The following is a 12,167-nucleotide window of genomic DNA, read 5'->3' as shown; positions in this document are numbered from 1 at the left end:
TGCCTGCAGTAAACAAGCTTTGGATATAACCATTGCTGTGATAAGGTTGTCTTTAGCACCCAAGGCGATAAGGCCAAAGTGTCCCCCAACCTTCGTTAACTGAGCTGTGACTACCTCAGCAGTATAGGTTGCAGATCCTGCCCATTTTGCGCCTGCTCCTGCTGAAGTGTTCAAGGTGGTTGCCTCTCCTTGGCCTGGCCCTGGATGTAACTAGGATACAATAGAGTTCCCCTTAATGTGAACCTATCTAAAAAAAATTATTATAAGCAAATGTATTATGCATAGCTCCAACTTTAGACAACAGTTAAAAATGTTAATATAATCTCCTAAACCAAGCCTCTCCTGCTAGCTAGCTGGTCAGTCCCTGCAGCATGGATGTTGGTGGCAGAAGTGGCCCATGTGAGCTGTCCAGCAGCTCAGCTAGCACTAACATTTTCAAGTTATCCCAGTGTGGGAGATTTACTAAAACTGGTGTGCAAAGAATCTGGTGCAGCTCTGCATAGAAACCAATCAGCTTCCAGGTTTTATTGTCAAAGCTTAACTGAACAAGCTGCAGTTGGAAGCTGATTGGCTACCATGCACAGCTGAACCAGATTCTGAGTGCTCCAGTTTTAGTAAATCAACCCCAAAGAGTCAACATCCCTAAAAAGTAGATGAATCTCCACAGAGTGTTTGTAATGGAGTGAATGTTGATACCACTAGGAACAGGGGCGGATCCAGAGTCCAGTCTCGGGAGGGGCACTGCCCAAAAAGAAGGTGTTGCTTACATAACTGGGTGGAGGGGTCAGGAGAGCACACAAGGGCGGGAGGTCAGGATGGCACAGTATGGGGTCAGGAGTGCACACACGGGGAGGGAAATCAGGAGGGCACACACTGGGGGGGGGTCAGGAGGGCACACACTGGGGGGGGAAATCAGGAGGGAACACACTGGGGGGGGGGATATCGGTAGGGCATACCCTGGGGGGAGGAATCAGGAGGGCACACACTGGGGGGGGGGGAATCAGGAGGGCACACACTGAGGGGATAAGGAGAGCACACACTGAAGGGATCAGGAGGGCACACACCAAGGGGATCAGGAGGGCACACACTGAAGGGATCAGGAGGGCACACACTGAGGGGATCAGGAGGGCACACACCAAGGGGTATCAGGAGGGCACACACTGAAGGGTATCAGGAAGGCACACACTGAGGGTATCAGGAGGGCACACACTGAAGCGTATCAGGAGGGCACACACTGAGGGTATCAGGAGGGCACACAATGAAGAGATCAGGAGGGCACACAATGAAGGGATCAGGAGGGCACGCACCAAGGGGAACAGGAGGGCACACACCGAGGGGATCAGGAGGGCACACACCGAGGGGATCAGGAGGGCACACACCGAGGGGATCAGGAGGGCACACACTGAGGGGATCAGGAGGGCACACACTGAGGGTATCAGGAGGGCACACACTGAAGGGATCAGGAGGGCACACAATGAAGAGATCAGGAGGGCACACAATGAAGGGATCAGGAGGGCACACACCAAGGGGAACAGGAGGGCACACACCGAGGGGATCAGGAGGGCACACACCGAGGGGATCAGGAGGGCACACACTGAAGGGATCAGGAGGGCACACACCGAGGGGATCAGGAGGGCACACACCGAGGGGATCAGGAGGGCACACACCGAGGGGATCAGGAGGGCACACACTGAGGGGATCAGGAGGGCACACACTGAGGGGATCAGGAGGGCACATACTGAAGGGATCAGGAGGGCACACACTGAAGGGATCAGGAGGGCACACACTGAAGGGATCAGGAGGGCACGCACTGAAGGGATCAGGAGGGCACATACTGAAGGGATCAGGAGGGCACACACTGAAGGGATCAGGGGGCACACACTGAAGGGATCAGGAGGGCACACACTGAAGGGATCAGGAGGGCACACACTGAAGGGATCAGGAGGGCACACACTGAAGGGATCAGGAGGGCACACACTGAAGGGATCAGGAGGGCACATACTGAAGGGATCAGGAGGGCACACACTGAAGGGATCAGGAGGGCACACACTGAAGGGATCAGGAGGGCACATACTGAAGGGATCAGGAGGGCACATACTGAAGGGATCAGGAGGGCACATACTGAAGGGATCAGGAGGGCACACAATGAGGGGATCAGGAGGGCACACAATGAGGGGATCAGGAGGGCACACAATGAGGGGATCAGGAGGGCACAATTTCTGACTGTGCCACATGAAAAGATGCAATCCCATTTGTCAGCTAACAGATCCTCTATGCTAAGCTGCAGTAACTCGGCAGAATCATCATAGAGGTGTCTGTAAACAAATCCACGATATGCTTCTAGCTGAGCTTACCTTTCCAGGAAGTTCAGTCACTGGGCTCCCTCTGCTCGGCTTCACACCTCCCTCTTCCAGCGGGCGCGGTCTCAGGGGTCAGGCACATCCCCTTCCCTCCCACTCAAGCAACAGCTTACAGGAGAGAGTTTGGAAAACTGCTGGGGGAGGTACAGGGGGCAGAGAGTGCAGTCCCCAGCGTATGAGCAGTAAATCCTAATGTTCAGAATGGCTGTGAGTTATCCCGACCGTGGCTCGGAATTCTCGGGGCACTCTCAGCCTCACAGTCAGCAATATTTTCTCGGGGGGAGCAATTGTCCCGTTGCCCCCCCCCCTGGATCCGCCCCTGACTAGGAATGATAAGTACAAACTGCACTGCAATATAAGCCATTATTTATTACTGCACGTTGGGTCTGTTCTGAGATATAATATTATGCTCTGCATTACTGTGTGGTAACACAAAACTATTTATTTTTCTAGTTGGATTTCTGCTGTCACACGCAGTCCTGAACTCTCAACCGTCCTGCCTGGAGCTATGGAAACAGACTCTTCAAGGATCGAACTGTATCACTTTGATCCGGGATGATGTCTTGCTAATACATCGTGTTACTGAGGACTTCTTTGGCAGTTTTAAAGGGTGTGTTAAAGTGCACCGTGACCATCACAGGGGTTGAAATTTTTGCTCTCTATCCAAACTCCATTTTTTTTCCTTAGCTATGGTATATATTTCGGTCTGGTGTTACAGCATGTTTCTGCTCATGACTTGCCTCCATTAACTTCAGAAGTATTCTTTCACCATAGACGAAACGCTTCAGAATCTTGGGACTTTGGCACTGTAATAGGTTACATAGCTTTATTGTGCTAAAGGAAGGCTGCACATTCTTGCTATGAGAAATACATTTTTAAATTATATATATAGACCTTAAAAAAATGTTCTTGTTTGCTTCCTTTTGGTCTGTTTAATACAGCAGGGGAAGCAATTTGTTAAATGACTTTAATAAGTGCAAAACAATCTGTTAACCTTGTCAGAAATTCGGGATTGTCCTGTGTAATTTGAGCGCTTCCTATGTTATATCAAAAAGCCCTCCTAGTCCTTATTTGGGACCACAGAATGAGTAGCCTTTATGTTGTAAACATCTCAGAGTCGGTGTAGTCAAGTAGTTTAGCAAAAAAGATAAGTGGGCAGGGCTGACACCACTCATTCTACAAAGAGGCTGCGTGTTGTCAGCTCACAACAGGGCTTAAGATCTGAGTGTTTTTCTCGCAGGTGAACAGGTATTTTTCTATACTTGCAGTGTCTTTAACTGCTTCAGCCCTGGAAGATTTTACACCCTTCCTGATCAGAGCACTTTTTGCGATTCTGCACTGCATCGCTTCAACTGACAATTGCACGGTCGTACGACGTTGCACCCAAACAGAGCTTTCTTTTGGTGGTATTTGATCGCCTTTTCAGTTTTTATTTTTTGCGCTAAAAACAAAAAAAGAGTGACAGTTTTAAAAAAATGCAGTATTTTTTACATTTTGCTATAATAAATATCCCCCAAAAATATATAAAAAACATATTTGTTTTACTCAGTTTAGGCCGATATGTATTCTTCTACATATTTTTGGTAAAAAAAAAAATCGCAATAAGTGTATATTGATTGGTTTGGGCAAAAGTTATAGCATCTACAAAATAGGGGATCATTTTATGGCATTTTTATTATAAATTTTTTTTTTTTTACTAGTAATGGCAGTGATCTGCGATTTTTATCTGGACTGCAACATTATGGTGGACACGCCGGAAAATATTGACACATTTTTGAGACCATTGGCATTAATACAGCGATCAGTGCTATGAAAATACCTTGATTACTGTACAAATGTCACTGGCAGTGAAGGGGTTAACACTAGGGGGCGATCAAGGGGATAATGTGTTCCCTATTGTGTGTTCTAACTGAAGGGGGGAGGGGACTGTGCAGGGGAGATGACAGATCGCTGTTCATACTCTGTATCTACAGACAATCTGTCTGTTCTCCTCTCAGAGAACCAGAAACTGTGTGTTTACACACACAAATCCCGGCTATCGGTGTGCCGCTGAGTGATCGCGGGAGCCTGGTGGTAATCACGACCGCCGGGCACTCGCACGCACCCCCTAGTGGCCGAATATGTTACTGACGTAACATGACAGCGATTCGTGCAGCCGAGCCATGCTACCACTGTACAACTGCACGGCTGGTCGGCAAGCGGTTAACTGGTCTCCCCCCCCAGCCAATTGTACAATGACACTTGGGCAGGACTGCTCTTGTTCTGGGAGATCATCATATGATGGACACAGTGGTGTATGTATTGCAGGAGTGTACTGCATATATTTTTTTTATTTTGCTTTGAGATGAAAACACTGTGATCAGTTCTCTACCTACTGTATTGTGAAAGCTCAGCCTGCTCTCCTCCAATGATCAGACTCTTCCTGACATCCCCCCCCCCCCTGTCCTTTCCATACAAAAATTTGTTAAATAAGGTGACATATAGCAGAACTATGTAAAACATGCACTGTGCTTTAAGCACCTTGCATAAAGCCCTGGTTGTACATCTCAGAAACAAAACTATGGGCAGATACTATATGTCATGGTAGGGGATGCCCCATCTTTTATGTAGTACTATATATGTGAGGAGTTAAGTGCTGCTAGCACAAAAGGATGACCAATCTCATAACACAATAAACTCAATAGTGCAGCACTCAGCCAAAAAAACTCAGCAACGGTTTTGCAGTGTTGTTTGCCCTCCGCAGTATATAGCATGTATTGAAAAAAACTGTCAGGATCAACAGATAAAACTATAAGTAAAGGGAGGAAGTCATAATAAATGTACACACAGAGCAATACCCTATTTAAATAGAAAAATTTACATTTGACTGGAGATACACTTTAATGACACCCATACAGTATGAAATTTATCTGGCAAATCCGACCATTTTTAAGTGCTAAAACAATTGATCAGATTATGACAACCTATCACCAATGGTTCTTATATGCATAAATATCTTCTTTGCTGTATGCTTTGTGCATGGTATTACACTTGAAATGGTAGGTAACTTTAATTAAAGTGTCATTTAAAAATATTCTAAACTGGACCATGTGTCAAAGATATATTTTATATACTGTACATGCATGCTAGGTAGAGTATACCACTTGCATGTGTTTATTGTCTGTTAAAAAAGACTCTCTCTGACAAATACATTTTTTCTCCTCAAAAGAGTAGTGCCATCTCTGCTAAGGCATCATCCAGGATCAACATCTCCTTCTTGGACTAGGATGCTGACCCAGAGATTACACAGTCAAGTAAATCCCAATCCCTGTATAGAAGTCTTTATCCTTTGGCTGTGTATACAGTACATGTGATGGCTCACATATATCAGCCACATGCAGCTGCCTCCCACTATGGCATGGCAATAAATAGCAATGGATTGGAAATTGCCTTACCCCTGCTTGTAGCAACCATTATTTACCCAAGATACTCCTCTCAGACCTAGTCATAGTTTCTTGACCAGAGCACAAGCACTGCTTTGTAATTCAAAAATGTTTATTTTTTACCAATGTTGTATATTGTGGCATGCCAAGAATTGATTCATGTAGACTGATAAATTTACTAATCAGTTATAATATCTATTTGTACTATATTACATACAACACTTGCTTTTCAATGTAATAGCAAACCTTTGCATTTTGAACCCTTCATTAAATATTTCTTTACTCTAGGTATGGAAAACGTGTGGCTGACGTGAAAGAATGCAAAGAACATTTTATGAGCCACAGGTCAGTATTTCTTATTTGTCACCTAACTTAAATTTGAAACATCTTTTATACATCCACCTATGTTCTTAGGAAACTCATAGCAACAAGTGTCCTCTGTTCTGGTGACAACCCAAAATGTTGAATTTTCTTCTCTTTATGTCCCTATGAAAAGGGTTATTAGGATGCATAGACATCAATTTACAAAAACTGGAAAGTGCAGGTGCAGCTGTGCATATTAGCCAATCAGCTTCTAACTTCAGCTTGTTCAATTAAGGCCCTTTTCACACAGTAAGCCCTCTCGAATTTGCCTGTCCGTTTTTCAGGCGGATCCGAGTGGGCCATCTATTGACTCCTATGGGGGGATGGATGTCAGCGGAGATATGTCTGCTGATACCCATCTGCCATCCGATCCACTAAAATCAGATGTATGGCAATATGTTCGCCATCCATCTGGGCAGATCAGTTGAGATCTTATGAAAACGGACATGCTGTCCATTTTTGTCCGATCCCTTCATAGGAATCAGTGGCGCTCTGGCAGGCCCCTCAGTGAGCAGAGATGGACCTGTAATCCGCTGGCTTAGTGGAGATCAATGGAGAAATCTCCTGCTGAGCTGGCAGACTCCGTTGTGAGGCGCTGCCTAGTGTGAATGAGGCCTAAGCCCTGACAAAATAACTTGAAAGGAGTTTTCACCTTTCTATACTCGATCCAAAAATACACTTCAACTGATTAGATTAAAAGGACAAACATGTAAGCCAGAGCAATTGCTATTAATTGTGCATTATTTCTTATTATACTGTATACTTATTATATAAAACTTAGTGTTTTTTACACAAGGAAAATAGTGGAAGGTGTGGAAACCCATGAGGAATAATCAGAATTTACATTCCTTTGTTTTAGATCAAACAGAAGGATGATTACTAATTGCTTTTTATGGGTGTGTGCATTTTCCAAGATGATATTTACCTGATTTAATAATCTCAAAAGCTTTACATTTTGTTGGGATATAAGTGGGCCTAGGTTAAAGATCAATCAGATTCCTTATAAAAATAGATTTAAAATGATAGCTATATTTTTAAAAAGTCTAAGCCTAATTCCCCCTTGCCCTTACCATACAAGGTAACCTCATTGTACATACTTCAGATCAACAGGTGACCTGGTGTGGGATGCATGGTCTTCACTTGGACGAGGACAGGCATACACAAAGTCATATGCTTAGAATTGGGAAGGTGGGAGGTTGCTGTTAGGCCAAGGGTATTAAAAAAAAAGGTTGCTCACTGTGTAAGTGCCAAATCTGCTGTAAAACATTTTCTAACTAATGTGCAAATTAATGTTTTACTTATGCACCCCTACGGTTTGACCAATACTTAGTTGACTTAGATAATATTTCATTTTATCCCTACAGTGGCCAGTTTCATCGTGCCAGACGTGCATACCTCAGGTCAGCAGTGAAGGAATTGGAGACCATTTTGTCAGATGAGCCAGGACTGCTGGGTCCAAAGGTAAGATGTTCCAGAACAGTGGTTTTTAGAACTGTTCTCTGGCTTTAACCACAGTGCATCTTTCTGCATGTACTTTTAATAGTACATGAAAATATGGCTATTTATTTTCAAAGTAGTGATTTATCCTTTTCTGAAAGAAAACTCACCATGTTTTGGCCGTGAGTGCTGAGGATAGGGTAAATACCTCATGTTTTAAACTCATGAGGTACATTATATTTGCATTTAAGTATACTGAATTTATGACTCGATTTGTTTCAGGCTCTGTTTGCTTTTATGGCTTTATCCTTGTGCCGGGATGAGATTAACTGGCTGGTACGACATGCTGAGAATGTTACCAAAACGAAGACTCCAGAAGACTACATAGATGCGTAAGAACAATACGACTGTAACAGTTGTACCCTGCTTTCAACTACAGTACAATTTTCCTACAGCTGAATGTGTAGTGGGATAGAGGGGGTTCATAAATTTCAGATGAATGTATACTGAGCACTGTAAGGGCTCATGTACACAGACTTTAGACTCAAAAGTAAGTCACATTCAGAATACTTTATGGTGCTCCTGACTTGCCTTTGAATTGCTCAAGTAGTTGCTTTAAAAAAACATGTAATGTGGAAATTATGGCTATAAAAGTCAAGTGGAGATAACAGGATAGTTAACGGTGTTGCCTGCAGGCTTCGTACAGTTGATTTTCTTTTTTTGGTAGAACTGACTTTCTGTGTCTTGTGTGTCTGTGAGGAGGTGGCCATCTTGGTACAGGAGCAGTGCTTTGTTTACTCATGACAGACAAACTTGCATGATGACTGTTGATCTGTTGATCATAAAGAAGCAAAAGAGGTGGCGAAAGCAAAGATCCGCAGAATGAATGTTGACCTTTCAGGGTTTTGGACCTTTTTTCATTTACTTTACAGTCAGATGTTAGGAAGGTCACAGATGTTTTATCAGGAGGAATTCAAGAAAAAAGGTAGATATTTCAGAGCACTGCTTAGCATCACTTAACTCAACTCGATGTTCCCTATAACACAGCAAAGCTGCACTAAAATATAAAGTATAGGTCCACTTTAAGCCTCCTGAGTTGATCGGAGCCGGGTCTGAGTTGATTTCATTCACACTGATGTGTATAGGTAAAGGAAAGTGCCTATAATACAAAATCTCTTGTACATGAAGGATCGATTGTGAATACTTTTGGTGTTTTTCAGCATGAAACAAACAACGGGGTAAAAACAAAGACAATTTCATAATTGAAAAATAAGCTGGTACCTTTTCTGTTGGTTCCGTAAAATGGTTTCATGTAAACAGAATATAAGTGCAGGTTATACTGACAATATGTATACTCTGTCTGTTATGCTTTTTATTGCCCATTTTTATTTTCTTTGCATTATTTATACTAGCCATATAGCTGAACTGATGTTTTCTATGGAGGAGATCCGGATGTTAGTAAAAAAACATGTGCCCATCATCCAGAAATATCATCTCCAGTATTTAGCTAAGTTTGATGCCTTGATCCTCAGTGACATCATCCAGGTATGTAAACCATTAAGGAAAAGGATATATTAACGATTAAATTGACCTTCCATTATATCAGAAATCTGCTTTAAACCATCCCCCTCTTCCCTTCCCAAACACAAATAACTTGAGAAAAACACTTAAAAAATAAACTTGGTTCATGGTGTCCTTTGTTTCCTACAGAAAAGGGATGATGCCATGAGTCACTGCTGCCTCCCAAGAATGCTGGGCACTTAAAATCCCATTGGAATGCATCCCTGCAATGGGCTGCATATGCATAGTTTCAGCACCATGAAAAGCCAATGTTGGAAACAGAATTAAAGAACATTCTGCTAACTTACATGACCAAATATTCACCCACATATTTGACTAGAAATAATAATTAAAACAAACTCCAATGCGTTTACAACATTTGCAAGACATTCACCTAGGCAACATTCAATTATGCAATATTCTCATTTGCAGACATAAGACATAATAAGATATCAGTTGCAGACATAATAAATTACTAATTATCTGTATTTCACTTGCAAATAATTCTGCCATGGTTTTCATGTGGTTGTTGTTCACATTGTTTGTTTTTGTAGAGACACAAAAATACACGCACTTAAAAAAAATGAAATAAATAATTTTCAATTTTTTTTGTCATGTTTTGAATCAGAAAATGATTTAATTTCCAATGCAAACTAGTGAAAGAACATAAAACAAAAATTACTTTTTGCCAGAAGAAAGCCTTTTTGGTCTAAAAATTTTTGTTTTCATTTTTTTATTCATGTCATTTGTTTTTGTATGGTCATATTAAAAATGCACACATTTAAAAAAAAATGCTGTATTTATTTGCAAATAATTTATCCATGCATTGAATCACAATTGCTTAATTGCAGCATCATTATAAATTGAACAAATCACAGAACAAAACTGTCACTTTTTACCTACATTAGATTACATAAAATAAAATAATTTTTGCATTAAAAAAGCCTTGTTTGTCGCATAAAAATTATATATGCAGTAGTTCAGTTATGTATGTAATAAACAAAAATATCCCTGAATAAATAGTCTATAGCTGAAATGGAAAAACTGCTCCATAAAAAAGTGTGGGAGCTCAGGCAGTTAAAGTGGTTGTATACTCTTTTTTTTTTACTTTTACCTACAGGAAAGCCTATAATAAGGCTTACCTGTAGGTAAAAAAAATATCTCCTAAACCTGTACGGTTTAGGAGATATTCCCCTCGGTATGCGCCGCTGACTGCAGCGGTGCATGCGCACAAGGGGATTCTCGGCTGAAAATCTGGCAGTGGCCAACCGGCCGGGATGAAATCTCCCGCGCGCATGCGCTGGACTGACGATATCGCGGCTCCGGCCACTCATAGCCCCGGAGCCGCGATACCCGGAAGAAATGTTGCATACTAGCTCATTATGCCTTTTGCTTTGCAGGTGGTAAAAAAAAAAAAAAACATTATCGGGTTTACTACCGCTTTAATAATGGTAAACAGATTATATATTTTGACAACAATCTTTCCATAAGTCATAATTAATTTTACTGCATGTTATTTACCTGTAAAAACCTCCTTTGTGCAAACATCCCAAAGTCCTGAGCCTGCCAATCAGTGCTGCCATATTGGGTGTTTTTGAATCTAAAAAAAAAGAATTGCTGGGAAAAAAACAAAAATAGGGAAAAAAATGGTGTGGGGGATCTCTCCAAATCCATACCAGTCCCTTTTGGTCTGGTATGGATTTGGAGAAGAACCTCATGCCAAAATGAAAAAAAAAAGGGCATGGCCCCAATCCATACCAGACCCTTATTCGAGCATGCAGCTTGGCAGGTCAAGAAGGAAGGGACGAGCGAGCACCCACTCCCCTCCTGAACCATACTAGGCCGCATTCCCTTAACATGGGGGGTGCTTTAGGGCAAGGGGCTCTTCCCCCCCGCCCCAAAGCACCAAGGACCTCTTCCACACAACCCTGGGCAGTGGTTGTGGGGGTCTGCGCGCAGGGGGGCTTATCAGAATCTGGAAGCCCCCCTTAACAAGGGGGCCCCCAGATCCCGGCTCCCCTCTATGAGAATGAATATGAGGTACATTGTACCCCTACTCATTCATGAAAAAAGTGTCAAAAAGAAAAAAAACACAACATTTTGAACAATTCCTTTGTTAAAAATAAAAAAGACAATGTCCCCCAATGTAGATCCATCGTCAATCACTAAATAAAAAAGCTCCGCACTCGACGAAGGCTTACTGCAGACTGCCCACTCCTCTGCCTGACAGATCTTAAATAGCCCCCTTTTTACATCACTAACCCAACATGCATCAGTTAATAATGACTCATCGGTTGTTAATAACATGGCGGCCGGCTTCCAGGCCTGCTCCTTAGAAACCAGCTATATACAGTGTGTTTAAAGAGAAAAAAAAAACGCACAATGCAGTTAAAAAAACTGCATGCAAAAACCCATCAAAATGCGGATTTAAAAACGCAAGATGCACCGCAAAACGCGCCTGCAAACCACATCAACCGCATAGATGTGAACCTAGACTAAAAAACAATTACATGCTTTGTATGTTGATTAGAGTCATCTACCACCTAACCTTTTAATTGTTCTGGGTCTCTTCTAGAATCTCACTGTTTGCCCAGAAGAGGAATCTGTGATTATGTCTTCATTTGTAAGCCATTTGTCTGCACTGAATGTAAAACAAGGTAACGGATCATTTGTAAAATCATATTTGTAAACTGACAATAAAAAAAAAGTATGCATAGCATAATAGCTCATTAAGAAATACTCACCTTAGATGGAAGCCCCTGTAGCAGTCCCCGTACACTGCTCCGGCCACCGACTTCGCTCCCGGAGTTACTTCTGGGTATTGTGGGCTCCGGTGCGGTGATTGGCTGGAGCCACGATGACGTAACGGCACACTAGCTGAAGCAATGGCATGAACGTGCTATTGCTTCAGTGCATATGTGCCGATGACGGCACTTGCTGATACAGGGGATATCTCCTAAAAGGTTTAGGAGATATCTGGGGTAGCTACAGGTAATGCCGCGTACACACGACTGGACTTTCCGGC

General features: G+C 42.6%; 1 protein-coding gene across 2 annotated transcripts in view; it reads left to right on the top strand.

Moving 5' to 3' along the window:
• The window catches only part of NCKAP1L (NCK associated protein 1 like), a 311,632-nt gene that overhangs the window by 75,299 nt on the left and 224,166 nt on the right, over window positions 1-12,167 (top strand). For both annotated transcript variants that reach the window (XM_077483779.1, XM_077483778.1), the window contains exons 9-14: window positions 2,814-2,970; window positions 6,071-6,127; window positions 7,510-7,606; window positions 7,865-7,974; window positions 8,995-9,127; window positions 11,718-11,799. In XM_077483779.1, coding sequence (XP_077339905.1) covers window positions 2,814-2,970; window positions 6,071-6,127; window positions 7,510-7,606; window positions 7,865-7,974; window positions 8,995-9,127; window positions 11,718-11,799 — 636 coding nt within the window. The remainder of the gene's footprint in view (window positions 1-2,813; window positions 2,971-6,070; window positions 6,128-7,509; window positions 7,607-7,864; window positions 7,975-8,994; window positions 9,128-11,717; window positions 11,800-12,167) is intronic.

The sequence above is a fragment of the Lithobates pipiens genome, unplaced genomic scaffold, assembly GCF_037356315.1.
Source record: "Lithobates pipiens isolate NorthernLeopardFrog02 unplaced genomic scaffold, aLitPip1_a1.2 Scaffold_16, whole genome shotgun sequence".
Lineage (NCBI taxonomy): Eukaryota > Metazoa > Chordata > Amphibia > Anura > Ranidae > Lithobates > Lithobates pipiens.
This window is presented reverse-complemented; position numbering and strand designations above follow the sequence as displayed.